The sequence below is a fragment of the Saccopteryx leptura genome, chromosome X (genome assembly GCF_036850995.1).
Source record: "Saccopteryx leptura isolate mSacLep1 chromosome X, mSacLep1_pri_phased_curated, whole genome shotgun sequence".
Lineage (NCBI taxonomy): Eukaryota > Metazoa > Chordata > Mammalia > Chiroptera > Emballonuridae > Saccopteryx > Saccopteryx leptura.
The window spans coordinates 1,209,398-1,227,391 of NC_089516.1; the positions used below are offsets into that span (position 1 = coordinate 1,209,398).

Here is a 17,994-nt window from a genome sequence, read left to right on the forward strand (position 1 = left end):
ACCTCAAGGGAGATGAGGCATTAATGCTGGGCTGACAGCGTGACCCTTGGGGCGTGTGCACCCCGACACCAGCGTCCACTCTCCGGTCCTCTGAACCTCGACCTGGCATGGTCAGCTTCTCTCCAAGGACACGTGAGCGCAGCTGGCCGCACACGCAGTCCAGAGAAAGTTCCGCACCGTGGGACGCGGAGTCACCCGACGAAGAGAGAGGGAGGAGGGAGTGAATGAGACAAGCCGAGAAAGGAGGAGAGAAATGGGAGAGAAGGCCTGCGCGCCCCGCACAAACAGGCCACAGACTCGGATGTTCAAAACGCGTGCCAGAGCAGCTGAGCACCCGGACTCGGATTATTTCCACACCCACGTTCAGAGAGGCAGGACTCACAACGGCCACAAAAAAAAAAAAAAAAAAAAGTGGAAAGAACCCAACTGTCTCTATCCATCGATAAATAGGGAAAGAAAACAAGGTCCGTCCAAAATATGGAATAGTATGCAGCCCTGAAAAAGAGACCGCGAATAGTGTGCAGTCCAGGGAAAGGAACTACAGAATAGTATGCAACCCTGAAAAAGACTACAAAATAGTGTGCAGTCCGGGGAAAGGAACTACAGAATAGTATGCTGCCCTGAAAAGAGACTACGGAATAGTATGCAACCCTGAAAAGGGACTACGGAATAGTATGCAGCCCTGAAAAAGAGTCTGCAAAATAGTATGCAGTTCGGGGAAAGGAACTACAGAATAGTATGCAGCCCTGAAAAGAGACTACGGAATAGCATGCAACCCTGAAAAGGGGCTACGGAATAGTGTGCAGCCCTGAAAAAGAGACGGCAAAATAGTATGCAGCCCTGAAAAGGGGACCACAGAAGAATGTATGGGTCTGAAAAGGAGACTATGGAAGAGTATGCAGCCCTGAAAAAGAGAAGACAAAATAGTATGCAGCCCTGAAAAGGGACTGCGGAATAGCTTGCAGCTCTGAAAAGAGACTATGGAATAGTATGCAACCCTGAAAGAGACTGCAAAATAGCACGCAGCCCTGGAAAAGGGTCTACGGAATAGTATGCAGCCCTGAAAAGAGACTACAGAATAGTATGCAGCCCTCAAAAGGGACTGCGGAATAGTGTGCGGCCCTGAAAAGAGGACCACAGAAGAGTGTGGGGGTCCGAAAAGGAGACCATGGAAGAGTATGCAGCCCTGAAAAAGAGACTATGAAACAGTATGCAGTCCTGAAGGAGAGTACGGAATAGTATGCAGCCCTGGAAAAGGGACTACGGAATAGTATGCAGCCCTGAAAAGAGGACCACAGAAGAGTGTGGGGGTCCGAAAAGGAGACCATGGAAGAGTATGCAGCCCTTAAAAAGAGAAGATGAAATAGTATGCAGCCCTGTAAAAGGAACCACGGCATAGTATGCAGCCCTGAAAAAGGAACTACAAAATAGCATGCAATCTTGGAAAAGGGACTACAGAATAGCATGCAACCATGAAAAGGGGGCTATGGAATAGTATGCAGCCCTGAAAAGAGACTGAAAAAAAAGTGTGCAATCCTGGAAAAGGGGATTACGGAATAGTGTGCAGCCCTGAAAGGGGGACCACAGAAGAGTGTGTGGGTCTGAAAAGGAGACCATGGAAGAGTATGCAGCCCTGAAAAAGAGACGATGAAATAGTCTGCAGCCCTGAAAAAGGAGCCACGGAATAGTATAGCCCTGAAAAAGGGGTGGATTCTGAAACACGGGCGAACCTTGGGGACGTTACGCTCCACTAAATACGTCGGTCACCAAAAAGCACATGCACTGTGTGATTCCACTTAGAGGAAGTCCGTGGAGTCACGCCATTTGTAGAAATAAAAAGGGCCCACACGTGTGTCTGAGGCCAGGGTTTCGGGGTAGCTTGTAATGGGGACAGAGGTTCAGGCTACAGAATAGTATGCAGCCGTGAAAAAGGAACCACGGAATAGTATGCAACTCTGAAAAAGAGACTGCAAAATAGCACGCAGCCCTGAAAAGAGACTACAGAATAGTGTGCAGCCCTGAAAGGGGGACCACAGAAGAGCGTGTGGGTCTGAAAAAGAGATCATGGAGGAGTATGCAGCCCTGTAAAAGGAACCATGGAATAGTATGCAGCCCTGAAAAAGAGACTGCAAAAATAGTACGCAATCCTGGGACAGGGACTACGGAATAGTATGCAGCCCTGAAAAGGGGACCACAGAAGAGCATGTGGGTCTGATAAAGAGATCATGGAAGAGTATGCAGCCCTGAAAAAGGGGTGGATTCTGAAACACGGGCGAACCTTGGGGACATTTCGCTCCGTGAAATACGTCAGTCACCAAAAAGCACACGCACTGTGTGATTCCACTTGGAGGAAGTCCGAGCAGTCACGCCATTTGTAGAAATAAAAAAGGGCCCATGCATGTGTCTGAGGCCGGGGTTTCGGGGTTTCGGAGTTAGCGTGTAATGGGGACAGAGGTTCAGGCTACAGAATAGTATGCAGCACTGAAAAAGGAACCACGGAATAGTATGCAGCCCTGAAAAAGAGACTGTGGAATAGTATGCGACCCTGAAAAAGAGACTGCAAAAGTAGCACACAAATCCTGGAAACCAGACTGCGGAATAGTATGCAGCCCTGAAAAGGGGACCACAGAAAGAGCGTGTGGGTCTGAAAAAGAGATCATGGAAGAGTATGCAGCCCTTAAAAAGAGACGACGAAACAGTATGCAGCCCTGAAAAAGGAACCACGGAATAGTATGCAGCCGCGAAAAAGGGGTGAATTCTGAAACACGGGAGAACCTTGGGGACGTTACGCCCCGCGAAATACGTCGGTCACCAAAAGGACACTCACTGAGTGATTTGATTCCACTTAGAGGAAGTCCATGGAGTCACGCCATTTGTAGAAATAAAAAGGGCCCACACGTGTGTCTGAGGCCGGGGTTTCGGGGTGGAGGAGTTAGTGTGTGATGGGGACAGAATTTCAGTTGGGGACGATGGGAAGGTTCTGGAAACGGACGGCGGAGGGTGATGTTTGCACAACACCGTGAATTCTCAGTGCCAATAAGCTGTACAGTTAAAAACGGCTAAGACGGCCCGATTGGTGGTGGCACACTGGATAGAGCCTCCACCTGGAAGGCTGAGGTTGCCGGTTCAAAGCCCCAGGCTCGCCGGGTCAAGGCACACAGAGAAAGCAACTACTGTGTGTGACTTTATGCTTCCTGCTCCTGACCCCTCTGTCTGCCACCCCATTTCTCCTCTCTCGAAAATCAATCAATAATAATAATAAAAAAAACATTGTTTAAAAAAAATGGTTAAGAAGGAAAATTATGAGCCTTTTACTCCAATTAAAAAAATATTCGCCTGACCTGTGGTGGCGCAGTGGATAAAGCGTCGACCTGGAAATGCTGAGGTCGCTGGTTCGAAACCCTGGGCTTGCCTGGTCAAGGCACATATGGGAGTTGATGCTTCCTGCTTCTTCCCCCTTCTCTCTCTCTGTCTCTCTCTCTCATTCTCTCTCCTCTCTAAAAATTAATTTAAAAAAGTTAAAAAAAGTATTCATTGCCATTTTAAAAGGCACCGAGGCGTAGGGATTAACCTCTGACTCTGGGACCAGCACAAAAACGGGCGTGGTCTGCGACGACCCCGAATGCACGCCCCCAAATGGACCTCAAGTTTTTCACACCCAGCCCTCTCTGTCTGGGGGGGGGGAGGGGGAGCTTAGCTCAGAGGGTCCCTCTTCCTGGAAGGGTCACTATCTTTAAGACGGATCGCCAGGCGTGTCTGCAAAGTCCGCTGGGGCCACAGTGCTGCCCTCAGGGGCTGGAACTGACTCACGTCAGGGGCGGCCGCGGGCACGGATTTTCTCACGTGCATGCACGTCTGCTGCGATTTCTCCATCAGCGGCGGCGGCGGTGGCGATACGGCCGGCCGTCTGCCAGGGAGAGGACACACCCGGTCACCCTATCTCCTCTGTCCCATCCCCCCCGGGCACCTGAGACTCCGGAACGTGCCTCCGTGCTCACCAGGCGCTCCGGCCAGGTGACCTTGGCACACGTGTTCCGGGCTTCTCTCCCTGGGTTCTCTCTGCTCTTGTCCCCAAGGGTCCCCCGCACCTCGGTGGCTCCGTTTGTTCCGAGAGCTCTCTGCCCACTGGTCCTTTGCAGGCAAAACACCCACAACGGAGACCTGTACTCTCTCCTGTGCATGTCCTTGGGTGTGGCCTCCCCAAAGGCGCACCTGTGGAAGGCGAGGAGGGTGGGGCGCCCCTCCAGCCTTGCCCCCCCAGCCCCCCAACCTGAACTCACATGGAAGCCTGGTATCCTCCATCCCACGGCTCACCCTGTGTGATGACCACGCCACCTGCAGTCTAACCCTGGATGGACCCCCTCCCACCCCCCCGTTTCGAAGTTCTTTTCCCCCAACGCCACCACAATCGATGACAGAGATGAGTCCATGCAAGACAAAGGTTTCTCCCTATGCTCCAGACCCCCGGGGACCTACCGATGACCGCCGCAACCCCTGTCCGCTGGAAGGATCCGGCCACCTGGGAGACAACACCCTCCTTCTGCACGCCGGGTCCCAAGCCCGCCTTGTTGGGGAGCACGCTTCCGCTACAGCTTACACCCCCCCCCTTTCATACGCGGCCACCTTGCCCGCCGGACAGTGATGTCACCGTTTTAGCGTGCAACCCTGAAAAGGGGGTTGTGGAATAGTATGCAGCTCTGAAAAGGGGGCCACAGAAGAGTGTGGGGGTCTGAAAAGGAGACCACGGAATAGTATGCAGCCCTGAAAAAGGAACCACGGAATAGTACGCGGCCCTGAAAAAGTGATGGGTTCTGAAATACGGGCGAACCACCGGACAGTCACGTCATCGTTTCAGATGACAAAGAAGGGGCATTTCTTTGACAGCAGCTCACACGGAGAGAGGACGAGGACTCTTGCAAAAACAACACGGAGACGGTGGCCCGGGGACCCGTCCGTGCAGACGGAGACCCAGGCAGGTGAACTTGAAGAACAAACCCCCTTGAACTTGACAGGGTCCACGGGGCACGCCCGCTCTGGACGGAGGCGTGAGGTCCTCGAAAGGGGACCTACAAAGTGTCCTTTCGACCGTCCTGAGAAGAATGCGCCCTGGGGGTGGCAGACTTCACGATCTTCCCCTCCCCGGTGTCCAGGAGAAATTTATTGAACGAATCCTGTTAGTGTGTGTGTGTCCCCCTCCCCGGGGAGGCATCGTGATGGAGTCATGGGAACCCCCGTCTCTGTGGGGCCGTCTGCAGTAGGCATTGTCCCCTGCGCTGGCTCTGTCCCAACACGGATGGACGCCTGGCAATGCCGGGGGACACCTTAGGTCGTCACACCCGACACGGGGAGCCCCGCATCGGAGGGTCACCCACCTTCACACGGCAACAGCCCTCAAGCTGAGAAGCCTGCCTCGGAGTAAGAGACATCTCCCTCTGTCTCTGTCTCTTCCATCTCACTCAGTCAACAGTTCTATCATTCATTTATTATCTATCAGCTACCTACCTATTAATATATCTATTACGTATCCATCCATCCACCCACCCATTTATCCATTCATCTATCCATTATCCATCTAGCATCCCTCCATCTATCATCCATGCACCATATCCTCCCTCCCTCCCTCCTTCCTTTCTTCCTTCCTTCCCTCCTTCCTCCCTCCCTCCTTCCCTTCCTTTCTTCCTCCTTCCATCCCTCCCTCATTTCCTTCTTTCCTTCCTTTCTTCCTTCCTCCTTCCTTCATTTCCTTTCTTCCTCCCTCCCTCCCTCCCTCCTCCTTCCCTCCTTCCATCCCTCCTTCATTTCCTTCCTTCTTTCCTCCTTCCCTCCCTCATTTCTTTCCTTCCTTTCTTCCTTCCTTCCTTCTTTCCTTCCTCCCTCCTTCATTTCCTTCCTTCTTTCCTTCCTTCCTTCCCTTCTTCCTCCCTTCCTCCCTCCCTCCCTCTCTCCCTCCCTTCTTTCCTTCCTCCTTTCCTTCCTTCTTTCCTTTCTTTCTTCCTTCCTCCTTCTCTTTTCTTTCTTCCTCCCTCCCTCCCTCCCTCCCTTCCTTCCTTCCTTCCTTCCTCCCTTCCAGTCGTCCCTCCATCCATCCATCCATCCATCCACCGGCCTTTGGCAGTGCTCTCTAACCAAAGACAACCTCAACTTCCAAGAAACTTCTGATAACGTCTAGAGCAGGGGTCCCCAAACTTTTTACACAGGGGGCCAGTTCACTGTCCCTCAGACCTTTGGAGGGCCGGACTATAAAAAAAAAACTATGAACAAATCCCTATGCACACTGCACATATCTTATTTTAAAGTAAAAAAAACAAAACGGGGAACAAATACAATATTTAAAATAAAGAACAAGTACATTTAAATCAACAAACTGACCAGTATTTCAATGGGAACTATGCTCCTCTCACTGACCACCAATGAAAGAGGTGCCCCTTCCGGAAGTGCAGCGGGGGCCGGATAAATGGCCTCAGGGGGCCGCATGTGGCCCGCGGGCCGTAGTTTGGGGACCCCTGGTCTAGAGACACATGTCTAATTGTCAGCAGAGCAGAGGGACCGTCACTGGCCCCAAGTGGGCAGAGGCCAGACATGCTGCTCAGCAGCCCCCCCCCCGCATGGAACAGCCCCCACCTCAGAGAATCCCCCTGCCCCCAGCGCCAGGCCGAGCCCCCAGGCCTGGGCCCTACCATCTCCCCGACACCAGCCACCTCTCAGGGTACAAAGGGCGGGGAGAGGGGGACTCCTGGGCTCTGGACAGACTAAACCTCTCTCCGCGGCGACGCTGACTTTGCACAGTTCTCCTGCGCCCTGGACACCGCGTTCCTCGGCCCTTTAAAATGATCTCCGCCCTGGCTGAGCTGGCCTTGGGCGCGGCCTGCGTCCCAGGACGGAGTGTGCTCTGCCGTGCGCCGCTCACGGGCACCCTGGCATCTGCTCAAAGACACAGCCAGCAGCAGCTCGGACACGGGACCGCGAGGACGCCCGGGGTGAGTTTCCGGGGGGCCGCTCAGGGGTCACGTCAGCCTCCACCCAGTCCCTGCCGGGCCTGACACCAGCCACGGCCGGCCTTCTGTGTGCTTTGAGGAAATGCAGGAAAAATAAAAAAATAAAAAAAAGCCGTGGCCGGTTGGCTCAGCGGTAGAGCATCGGCCTAGCGTGCGGAGGACCCGGGTTCGATTCCCGGCCAGGGCACACAGGAGAAGCGCCCATCTGCTTCTCCACCCCTCCCCCTCTCCTTCCTCTCTGTCTCTCTCTTCCCCTCCCGCAGCCGAGGCTCCATTGGAGCAAAGATGGCCCGGGCGCTGGGGATGGCTCCTTGGCCTCTGCCTCAGGCGCTAGAGTGGCTCTGGTCGCAACATGGCGACGCCCCAGATGGGCAGAGCATCGCCCCTGGTGAGCAGAGCGTCGCCCCTGGTGGGCGTGCCGGGTGGATCCCGGTCGGGCGCATGCGGGAGTCTGTCTGACTGTCTCTCCCTGTTTCCAGCTTCAGAAAAATGAAAAAATAAATAAATAAATAAATAAATAAAGGTGCTCGGAGTTTCCGGAAAAGGAACGTAGACATCAGGTGACACGACTCACACTCGGGGGAGAAAATTGTCACAGGATTCAGAGCTGGGGACCGGAAGGGGGTGACACGCATCCTATACGGATGGTGATCTCCACGGTAACACTCGTCCCGCGTCACGGGGTCGTGGACACCTTGCAGGTGTTGTGGGTGGGGTGGATACATGGAGCTCTCTCCCGACCACGCTAGGTCAACCCGAGTCCGGTTTCTAAACCAGACCTGGTCCCTCAGGTCCTAACGCACAGAAAGAACAAACGGATGTTGTAAGTCAGTCCGTGATAATCAGAGCCCCAGGCCCTGGGTGGGTGGGTGGGGGGGTCGGACCAAGTCACTAAGAACGTGCTGTATAGATTGAATGATGTCCCCTCCTAAATGACAACAAAACCTTTGTGTCATCTGTGGAAGCTCTACACCCCACGATCTCAGGATGGGGTTGTATTGGGAGACGGGGCTATAAAGAGGGGATTCAGGCACAATGAGGTCACGAAGGAGAGTCCTGACCCCACAGGACGGGGGTCCCTATAAGAAGAGGAGGTGAGGACACAGACACACACAGAGGGACGGCCGTGTGAGGACCCGGGGAGGAGAGGAGACACAGACACGCACAGAGGGATGGCCGTGTGAGGACCCGGGGAGGAGACACAGACACACACAGAGGGACGGCCGTGTGAGGACCCGGGGAGGAGACACAGACACACACAGAGAGGGACGGCCGTGTGAGGACCCGGGGAGGAGACGCAGACACACACAGAGGGACGGCCGTGTGAGGACCCGGGGAGGAGACGGCCGTCTGCACGCCCAGGAGAGAGGCCTCAGGGGGACCCAGCCCTGCCCAAACCTGGGTCCCAGACTCCAGCCTCCAGGACTGGGGGACACAGATGTCCCCAGACTGTGGTGATTCATGATGTCAGCAAGCGCAGACTCCTCATCCCGTAATTTTTGGATAAAAGGCACCCGGAAATCCACGTCCCTATTACGTCTCTAACTCATCCACTGCTGAGAATAACGGGCCTACACCCCCAGCAGGTCACGAGGCCCGTGGGCGCCACGGTACGCCTTGTTCTGTGCACCGCGCTGGCCGGCATGAGGCTGTTGGGCAAACCAGTCAGGTCAGCATCGGTGGAGAGATTTTTCCATCCACCCCCTCACCCGGCCGTGTTTTTCCAAAACTCACACATTAGTCACCGCTGAGAAAAACACCTTAATGATCATTAAATTCCACGCAGATGAAATGACCAAAACAAATAAAAATAAAAAACTTGTGTCTCCACCCACAGCCCTAGTTGGGTCTTAACATTGACAAAATAACCACACTCTCCTGCTATGGAGTAGGAATATCACAGTCCCTTAAGGATGAGCCCTGATCCCATTTTATTCCACCAAAAGCAGAGTTTATAGAGCAGGGGTCGGGAACCTATGGCTCGTGAGCCAGACGTGGCTCTTTGGATGGCTGCCTCTGGCTCGCAGACACATCTTTAATAAAAATAATAATAACGTTAAAAATATAAAACATTCTCATGGATCACCATTCATTTCCTACCGCTCACGTTCATGGTTGCGGGTGGCTGGAGCCAATCACAGCTGTCCTCCGGGACAACACCAGATTTTTATTGGATAATGCTTAACGCACACGGGTCGTTGTATGGGCCCTGGCCGGTTGGCTCAGTGGTAAGAGCATCGGCCTGGCGTGCGGGGGACCTGGGTTCGATTCCCAGCCAGGGCACATAGGAGAAGCGCCCATTTGCTTCTCTACCCCTGCCCCCTCCTTCCTCTCTGTCTCTCTCTTCCCCTCCCACAGCCAAGGCTCCATTGGAGCAAAGATGGCCCGGGCGCTGGGGATGGCTCCTTGGCCTCTGCCCCAGGCGCTAGAGTGGCTCTGGTCGCGGCAGAGTGACGCCCTGGAGGGGCAGAGCATCGCCCCCTGGTGGGCAGAGCATCGCCCCTGGTGGGCGTGCCGGGTGGATCCCGGTCGGGCGCATGCGGGAGTCTGTCTGACTGTCTCTCCCCGTTTCCAGCTTCAGAAAAATAAAAAAAAAAAAAAAAAAAAAAAGTGAGTAAACATAGGTCGTTGTATGGCTCTCACGGAATGACATTTTAAAATCTGTGGCGTTCATGGCTCTCTCTCAGCCAAGAAGCTTCCCGAGCCCTGGTCTAGACTGTATACTCGAAACAGCTTAAGGACCTAACAGGAAACAGTAAAATATGGAGCCCGTGTCCCTCTGGGCAGCAGAAGGTCGGCACTGAGGTTCCGCTGGACTGGTTTCTTCCCTTCCAAGTTCACGTTCGACTTCCAGAAGCTGAAGTCTTCTGTCCCGGGGGCTTTGACTTGAACACTGCACCGGACCCTACCCCCGCAGAGCCCAAGGTCTCTGGCTTGAGCAAGGGGTCCCTGGCTTGAAGCCCAAGGTCGCTGGCTTGAACAAGGGGGTCTCTGGCTTGAAGCCCAAGATCACTGGCTTGAAGCCCAAGGTCTCTGGCTTGAGCAAGGGGTCTCTGGCTTAAGCCCAAGGTCGCTGGCTTGAGCAAGGGGTCTCTGGCTTGAGCAAGGGGTCTCTGGCTTAAGCCCAAGGTCTCTGGCTTGAGCAAGGGGTCTCTGGCTTGAAGCCCAAGGTCACTGGTTTGAGCCCAAGGTCTCTGGCTTGAGCAAGGGGTCTCTGCCTTGAAGCCCAAGGTCGCTGGCTTGAGCCCAAGGTCGCTGGCTTAAGCAAGGGGTCTCTGGCTTGAAGCCCATGTTGCTGGCTTGAGCTCAAGGTCGCTGGCTTGAGCAAGGGGTCTCTGGCTTGAAGCCCAAGGTTACTGGCTTGAAGCCCAAGGTCTCTGGCTTGAGCAAGGGGTCTCTGGCTTGAGCAAGGGGTCACTGGCTTGAAGCCCAAGGTTACTGGCTTGAAGCCCAAGGTCGCTGGCTTGAGCAAGGGGTCACTGGCATGAGCCCAAGGTTGCTGGCTTGAGCGAGGGGTCTCTGGCTTGAGCAAGCGGTCTCTGGCTTGAGCAAGGGGTCGCTGGCTTGAAGCCCAAGGTCACTGGCTTGAGCTCAAGGTTGCCGGCTTGAGCAAGGGGTCACTGGCTTAAGCCCATGTCGCTGGCTTGAGCGAGGGGTCACTGGCTGAGCTGGAGCTTCCCGGTCAAGGCACATATGAGAAAGCAATCAATGAACACCTTAAGTCAGGGGTCCCCAAACTTTTTACACAGGGGGGCCAGTTCACTGTCCCTCAGACTGTTGGAGGGCCGGACTATAAAAAAAACTATGAACAAATCCCTATGCACACTGCACATATCTTATTTTAAAGTAAAAAAACAAAACAGGAACAAATATAATATTTAAAATAAAGAACAAGTCAATTTAAATCAACAAACTGACCAGTATTTCAATGGGAACTATCGGCCTGCTTTTGGCTAATGTGATGGTCACCGGTTCCATATTTGTCACTGCTAGCCGTAACAAGTGATGTGACACGCTTCCGGAGCTGTGACATGTGCGTCCTGCGTCACTGCGCTTTGCGGCACCACCACATACAGTACTAACTGACCACCAATGAAAGAGGTGCCCTTTCTGGAAATGCAGCAGGGGCCGGATAAATGGCCTCAGGGGTCCGCATGCGGCCCGCGGGCCGTAGTTTGGGGACCTCTGCCTTAAGTGATACAACTACAAGTGGATGCTTCTCATCTCTCTGCTTTCCTGTCCCTGCTTCTCTCTCTCTCTCTCACACACACACAAAAACTAAAATAAAACAAAAGTCAACAGCTGCTCCTCTGCTGTCAGGAGATGGGCCACCCGTGCCCAGTCTGTGTAGCAACCCTATTTCAGGAGGGTGTTGGCTTGGGGACTTTGGGTTTAGAGGTGAAACTCCCACCCTATGTGCTGGGGTCCCCACGAGAAGCGTGGAGACCAGGACGTAGGACAGCTGTCTCCACACGGGCAGGTGAGCCGGAAAACTCCCCACGTGCTCCCACACAAGCCCACAGATGGAACGGTGCAGGAGGAGAAAGAGATGAAGAAAAAGCCGCTGTGAGCCCTGGCCGGTTGGCTCAGTGGTAAGAGCGTCGGCCTGGCGTGCAGGAGTCGCGGGTTCGATTCCCAGCCAGGGCACACAGGAGAAGCGCCCATCTGCTTCTCCACACCTCCCCCTCTCCTTCCTCTCTGTCTCTCTCTTCCCCTCCTGCAGCCAAGGCTCCATTGGAGCAAAGATGGCCTGGGCGCTGAGGATGGCTCTGTGGCCTCTGCCTCAGGCGCTGGAGTGGCTCTGGTCACAACAGAGCAACACCCCGGAGGGGCAGAGCATCGCCCCCTGGTGGGCATGCCGGGTGGATCCCGGTCGGGCGCATGCGGGAGTCTGTCTGACTGCCTCCCCGTTTCCAACTTCAGAAAAATACACGCACAAAAAAGAAAAAGCCACTGTGACCTCTTTATAGAACAGGAAGTCACTGCGGCCGGACTCCAGGCCCCTCAGAAACTCCCTGCAGACTTCTAAATAGAGACAGGCATCCCCGGGGAGGTGTGGGACAGACGGAGGACCACCACAAACAAGGTTGGGAGGGCCAAGCCACAGGGTGCGGCCAGTGCTGGACATCGGAGGCGGGTGACACAGGCGGGGGGCGCAGCAGTTGGGTCTGAGACAGAGCAAGAGAGAGCAGGATGTCCGGCGGAGAAGCTGGGAACTGGACAAAGGTGGTTGTGGTCGTGGCAGGGGACAGAGAGCCATCCCCAGGCGCCCAGATCTTTGACCGCTGGTTGGGAAGCGGTCTGACCCCCCTATCGGCACGTAGCACGGGGCACACACGGAAGTGACCATTCCATGTTGGGCTCCACGCCCGGGACGGCTCCGTGGGACGGCGCCGTGGACCGCAGGGACCGTGCAAGAAGGTGATCACCTCAGAAGGTGACACAGAGAGCAGAGGAGTCTACGGCCATACCACCCTGAACGCGCCCGATCTCGTCTGATCTCGGAAGCTAAGCAGGGTCGGGCCTGGTTAGTACTTGGATGGGAGACAGAGAGCAGAGGACCACGCCCTCCAGGGAGCTGGCGAAGGTGACCGTGGTGGGAGGAAGGGTGAAGCCTCTCTCTCTGTCTCTGTCTCTCTCTGTCTCTCTCTCTCAGGAGGGGAGCCAGGCCCCCGGGGAGGTTTCTAGAAACCCTGCCTGCCTGTCTTTCTTGGAAGGCCTGGCCCGCTGAGGTCAGCGGCCTTTGCACAAGCGCATCTGCCAGATCCGAGGCCGAGATAGCCCGGAAGCGCGGTTGCATCAGTGTCCGGCTCTGCACGCAAAGCAGCAAGCATGCCCGCCTGGCCGGACGAGACAGACGTCCCTCCCGGCTGGCCGCCTGGGGTTCCCGGGGAGACAGAGGCAGGGAGAGCCCTGTGGGGGGGGAGGGGGTGTGCGGGAAGGGGAGAGACCCCCGGGCAGGGCGGGGCGGGACTCACAGCTTGACCAGGAACGGGTGGCTGACTTCCTTCAGGACCGACTTCTCGTTGTGGACGTGCTGTTCCTGCTTCAGGCGGATGACGTCGGGGATGCTCATGACCTTCAGCGCGAAGAAGCGCTTGGCCGACTTCTGCCGGACCAGCTGCACGCGTCCGAAGGTGCCGGTCCCTGCAGGGGGCGGGGCGACAAGGCCGTGTGTGTGGGGACCCGTGCGCGGACCATGCGTTCTGCCTCCGCTCGGGACCGAGTGGGACTGTCCGCTGGGACGCTCTGGTCTCTCACGTGCGTCACACCCACGCGCACGCGGACACGGGCGCTCAGCGGGACCCGTGCGCGGACCACGCGCTCCGCCCCCGCTCGGGACCGAGAGAAACACCGACCGAGTGGGACTGTCTGCTGGGACGCTCTGGTCTCTCACGTGCGTCACACCCACGCGCACGCGGACACGGGCGCTCAGCGGGACCCGTGCGCGGACCACGCGCTTCGCCCCCGCTCGGGACCCAGGGAAACAGCAGTGGGACTGTCCGCTGGGACGCTCTGGTCTCTCACGTGTGTCACACCTATGCGCACACGGACATGGGTGCTCAGCAGGACCCGTGCGCGGACCACGCGCTCCGCCCCCGCTCGGGACCGAGTGGGACTGTCTGCTGGGACGCTCCCGTCTCTCATGTGCGTCACATCCACGCGCACGCGGACACGGGCGCTCAGCGGGACCCGTGCGCGGACCACGCGCTCTGCCGCCGCTCGGGAACGAGGGACACACCGAATGGGGCTGTCCGCTGGGACGCTCTGGTCTCTCACGTGCGTCACACCCAGGCGCACACGGACACGGGAGCTCAGCGGGACGCGTGCGCGGACCACGCGCTCCGCCCCCGCTCAGGACCGAGGGACACACCGACCGAGTGGGACTGTCCGCTGGGACGCTCTGGTCTCTCACGTGTGTCACACCCACGCGCACACGGACACGGGCGCTCAGCAGGACCCGTGCGCGGACCACGCGCTCCGCCGCCGCTCGGGATCGAGGGACACACCAAGTGGGACTGTCCGCTGGGACACTCTGGTCTCTCACGTGCGTCACACCCACACGCACACATGGACACGGGCGCTCAGCGGGACCCGTGCGCGGACCACGCGCTCCGCCACTCGGGACCAAGGGACACACCGAGTGGGACTGTCCGCTGGGATGCTCTGGTCTCTCACGTGCGTCACACCCATGCGCACGCAGACACGGGCGCTCCGCCGCCGCTCGGACCGAGGGACACACCGACCAAGTGGGACTGTCCGCTGGGACGCTCTGGTCTCTCACGTGCGTCACACCCACGCGCACACGGACACAGGCGCTCAGCGGGACCCGTGCGCGGACCACGCGCTCCGCCCCCACTCGGGACCGAGGGAAACACCGAGTGGGACTGTCCGCTGGGACGCTCGGGTCTCTCACGTGTGTCACACCCACGCGCACACGGACACGGGCGCTCAGCGGGCCCCTGAGGACGCCTCCCCCCCCCCCCCCGTAACACGCACAGGATGACGTGTAGTGTCAGACACCAGACACCCGTTCAGTTTAATTGATCCACATCTCCCCAATACATTCAATTTAAAAAAGAGAACAGTATGGTAAAGACAATTCTTCCCTGTGTCTATTTTGTTTTTGTTTCTTGTTTTGTTTGGTTTGGTTGAGGCTTTCTAGATAAACACAGGGCACAGGACCATCCCTGCTCCGCCTCCTAACGCCTGGTCAACACGCTTGGGTCTTTATTTTACCATATGCCATGCACTGCAACAAAGTAACGTAGGTGCCGGATAGAAAAGCAGAAAACATCAAAAGTGCACCATGACTTGACGGACACACTGTAGCAAGCACGACCAAATCTCTCTTAGACTCCTGTGCCTGTGGGACTATTTTGCGGGGTTAACACCAACCGTTCCTGCTGCCCACAGTGCTGTGTCCGTCCCTCTCACTCCCTTCCAGCCCGTGCTGGTCCTCTGAGCCTGCATGTGGGGCACAGAGCTCGCCCCCCCCCCCCGTGAACCCCTCACACGGGCTGGCCGGCCATCTCCTGATGCAATGAGGAGACTCAAGATGCAAACGATTTTTTTTGTTTTTTTATCTAAGGTGATAGAAGACCAGGGTTGAGATGCAAGAGCAGAAACTGTGAGCACCACGGACACACACGACGTGTGACTTCTACGACCCCGCCCCGCCCCGTCCGAGGGGTCACGCGGAGAGAGGGGGGTCTTCTTCCTGCAGGGACAGCTCAGCCGGCTCACCGGAGGTGTCCCGGCTGGAAACACGGCCCGGATGCAGATGAGAAAAGAGGAAACACTAACTCAGGCATGGGTTCGAGCTCAAAATAATGCATTTTTGCCCTGGCCGGTTGGCTCAGCGGTAGAGCGTCGGCCTGGCGTGCGGGGGACCCGGGTTCGATTCCCGGCCAGGGCACATAGGAGAAACGCCCATTTGCTTCTCCACCCCCCCTTCCTCTCTGTCTCTCTCTTCCCCTCCCGCAGCCGAGGCTCCATTGGAGCAAAAGATGGCCTGGGCGCTGGGGATGGCTCCTTGGCCTCTGCCCCAGGCGCTAGAGTGGCTCTGGTTGCAGCAGAGCGACACCCCGGAGGGGCAGAGCATCGCCCCCTGGTGGGCAGAGCGTTGCCCCATGGTGGGCGTGCCGGGTGGATCCCGGTCGGGCGCATGCGGGAGTCTGTCTGACTGTCTCTCCCCGTTTCCAGCTTCAGAAAAATACAAAAAAAAAAAATAATAATAATGCATTTTTGTTTTTTGGTGTGTGTGTGTGTTTTCAGGGTGTACCATTCAGAGTCGCCCATGAGCACAAGACAAGATGAACAAAGTGATACTGATGCAAACACGATTTTTTTTCCTCCAGCATTTTCTACCCCATCGCCGGGCAGCTGCAAAAGAAACCTTGTAGCTAACGGCCCCGGGGAAGTGGGGGGGGGGGGGTGCTGAGGGCCCGCGTGAGACAGCTTGGCTTCGCCACGAACTTTCCATCATGAATATTTGATTCAAGCAGGAACAGAAAGTGATCTGGAGCGGTCGCTGTGGGGGGGGGGGGGGAGGAGGAAGGGAGGGGTGACTTGTCCGGAAAAGCACAGGCTCATGAAAAGATAATTCGGACACGAGAACAGAACCAGGTCGGAGTCTGAGCTGCGGCGGTGGCGACAAAGTAGTGAAAAAAGAAGAAGAATAAAAAAAAAAAAAAAGCGTGGGATCAGGACAGGAGCGAGAGGAAGGGATCGGGGGTGATTTCGGTGTTTTCAGGGTGACGTGAAGGTTTCCGTGGGGGTTAAGTGCGTCCACAGGGAAGCTCGGTGCCCAGCCCACGCGCCTGCCCTCCGAGGGGCTCCATGACGTCAGGCAAACACACAAACGAACGCTTTTCGGACGCATTGGGGGGTGCATGTCCCCCCAAGGTCCACGGAGACCCCGGTAATGCAGACAAACCTCCCACCAGGCTCTCGGATTCTAGCAATAAAAAGATGGTTGGCTGTCTTCATCCTTCCTTCTCTGCCTGGTCCCTGTTTCCCATCACCTGCTGTCCCTTGTCAAGGGGTCCACTCATGGGGTTTTTTGGGGGGTTTCTCTGATGATATCAACTAGATGCTCTTTCGTCTCCCGAGCGCACTTGTGGTTGATGCCCCCCCCCCCCCCGCCGGAGTCAGACGTCTGGATGTGTTTCGTCCATGAGAGAGGACGCAGCCATGACTCAATACGTTCTTTTTTTTTTTTTAAAGATTTGACTTATTCATTTTAGAGAGAGAGAAAGACAGAGACAGAGAGAGAGACACAGAGACAGAGAGACATAGAGACAGAGAAAGAGATAGAGACATACACAGAGAGACAGAGAGAGATAGAGAAATTCAGGGAGAGAGACAGGGGGAGGGAGAGAGAGACAGAGATAGAGAGACAGAGAGACACAGAGATAGAGACAGAGAGAGAGCCAGACAGAGACACAAGACAGAGATAGAGACACACAGAGACAGAGAGATAGAAAGAGAGAAAGTCAGGGAAAGAGAGAGGGAGGGAGGGACAGAGAGAGAGAGATAGAGACACACACAGAGACAGAGATAGAGAGATAGAGAAAGTCAGGGAGAAAGAGGGAGGGAGAGACAGAGAGACAGAGACATACAGAGAGACAGAGATAGAGAGACAGAGAGACAGAGAGACATAGAGAGAGACAGAGAGATAGAAAGAGAGAAATTCAGGGAGAGAGACAGGGGGAGGGAGAGACACAGAGACAGAGAGACACAGAGATAGAGACAGAGAGCCAGACAGATAGACACAGAGACAGAGATAGAGACACACAGAGACAGAGATCAAGAGATAGAGAAAGTCAGGGAGAGAGGGAGGGAGAGACAGAGAGACACAGAAATACAGAGAGACAGAGAGAGACACAGAAATACAGAGACAGAGAGAGAGAGAGACACACACAGAGAGACAGAGAGATAGAGAGAGAGAGAGAGACACACAGAGAGAGAGACAGAGAAAGAGTAGAGAGAGAGAGAAGGGGGAGGAGCAGAAAGCATCCACTCCCCTAGGTGCCTGGACCAGGGAAGCCCAGGGTTTCGAACCAGCGACCTCAGCATTCCAGGTCGACGCTTGATCCACTGTGGAGAACTCTATAGTTCTCTCCACGATGATGGAGGTTCAGCTTTTCTCTGAGCGGCGTGAGCGGCAAACACACAGGACCCCGGCACAGAGACGGAGGTCTGCGTGACCCCGGGACACACCCCGAGCCGGCCCCTCGAAACCACAAGCACGTGACGGGCCCACGCAGGTGCACACCACCTGGATCAAGGTGGACACCACGGGCAGGCGGTCACGCCTCAAGTCGGTCCGCTTAAATGCACGTAAGACAAAGACGACCTGAGTGGAGTGGGGGTCACATCGTTGTGGCGGGGGAGTTAAAACCAGTGTCTCGCCGGGTGCTGGGAGCAGAAAGAGAGAAAGAGAGAGACAGAAAGAGAGACACACAGAGACAGAGAGACACAGAGAGAGATAGAG

At 56.0% G+C, this 17,994-nt stretch overlaps 1 protein-coding gene across 1 annotated transcript in view; it reads right to left on the minus strand.

The window, feature by feature from the left end:
• The window catches only part of PRKX (protein kinase cAMP-dependent X-linked catalytic subunit), an 81,277-nt gene that overhangs the window by 38,430 nt on the left and 24,853 nt on the right, over positions 1-17,994 (minus strand). The window contains exon 2 of the mRNA XM_066356232.1: positions 12,974-13,142. Coding sequence (XP_066212329.1) covers positions 12,974-13,142 — 169 coding nt within the window. The remainder of the gene's footprint in view (positions 1-12,973; positions 13,143-17,994) is intronic.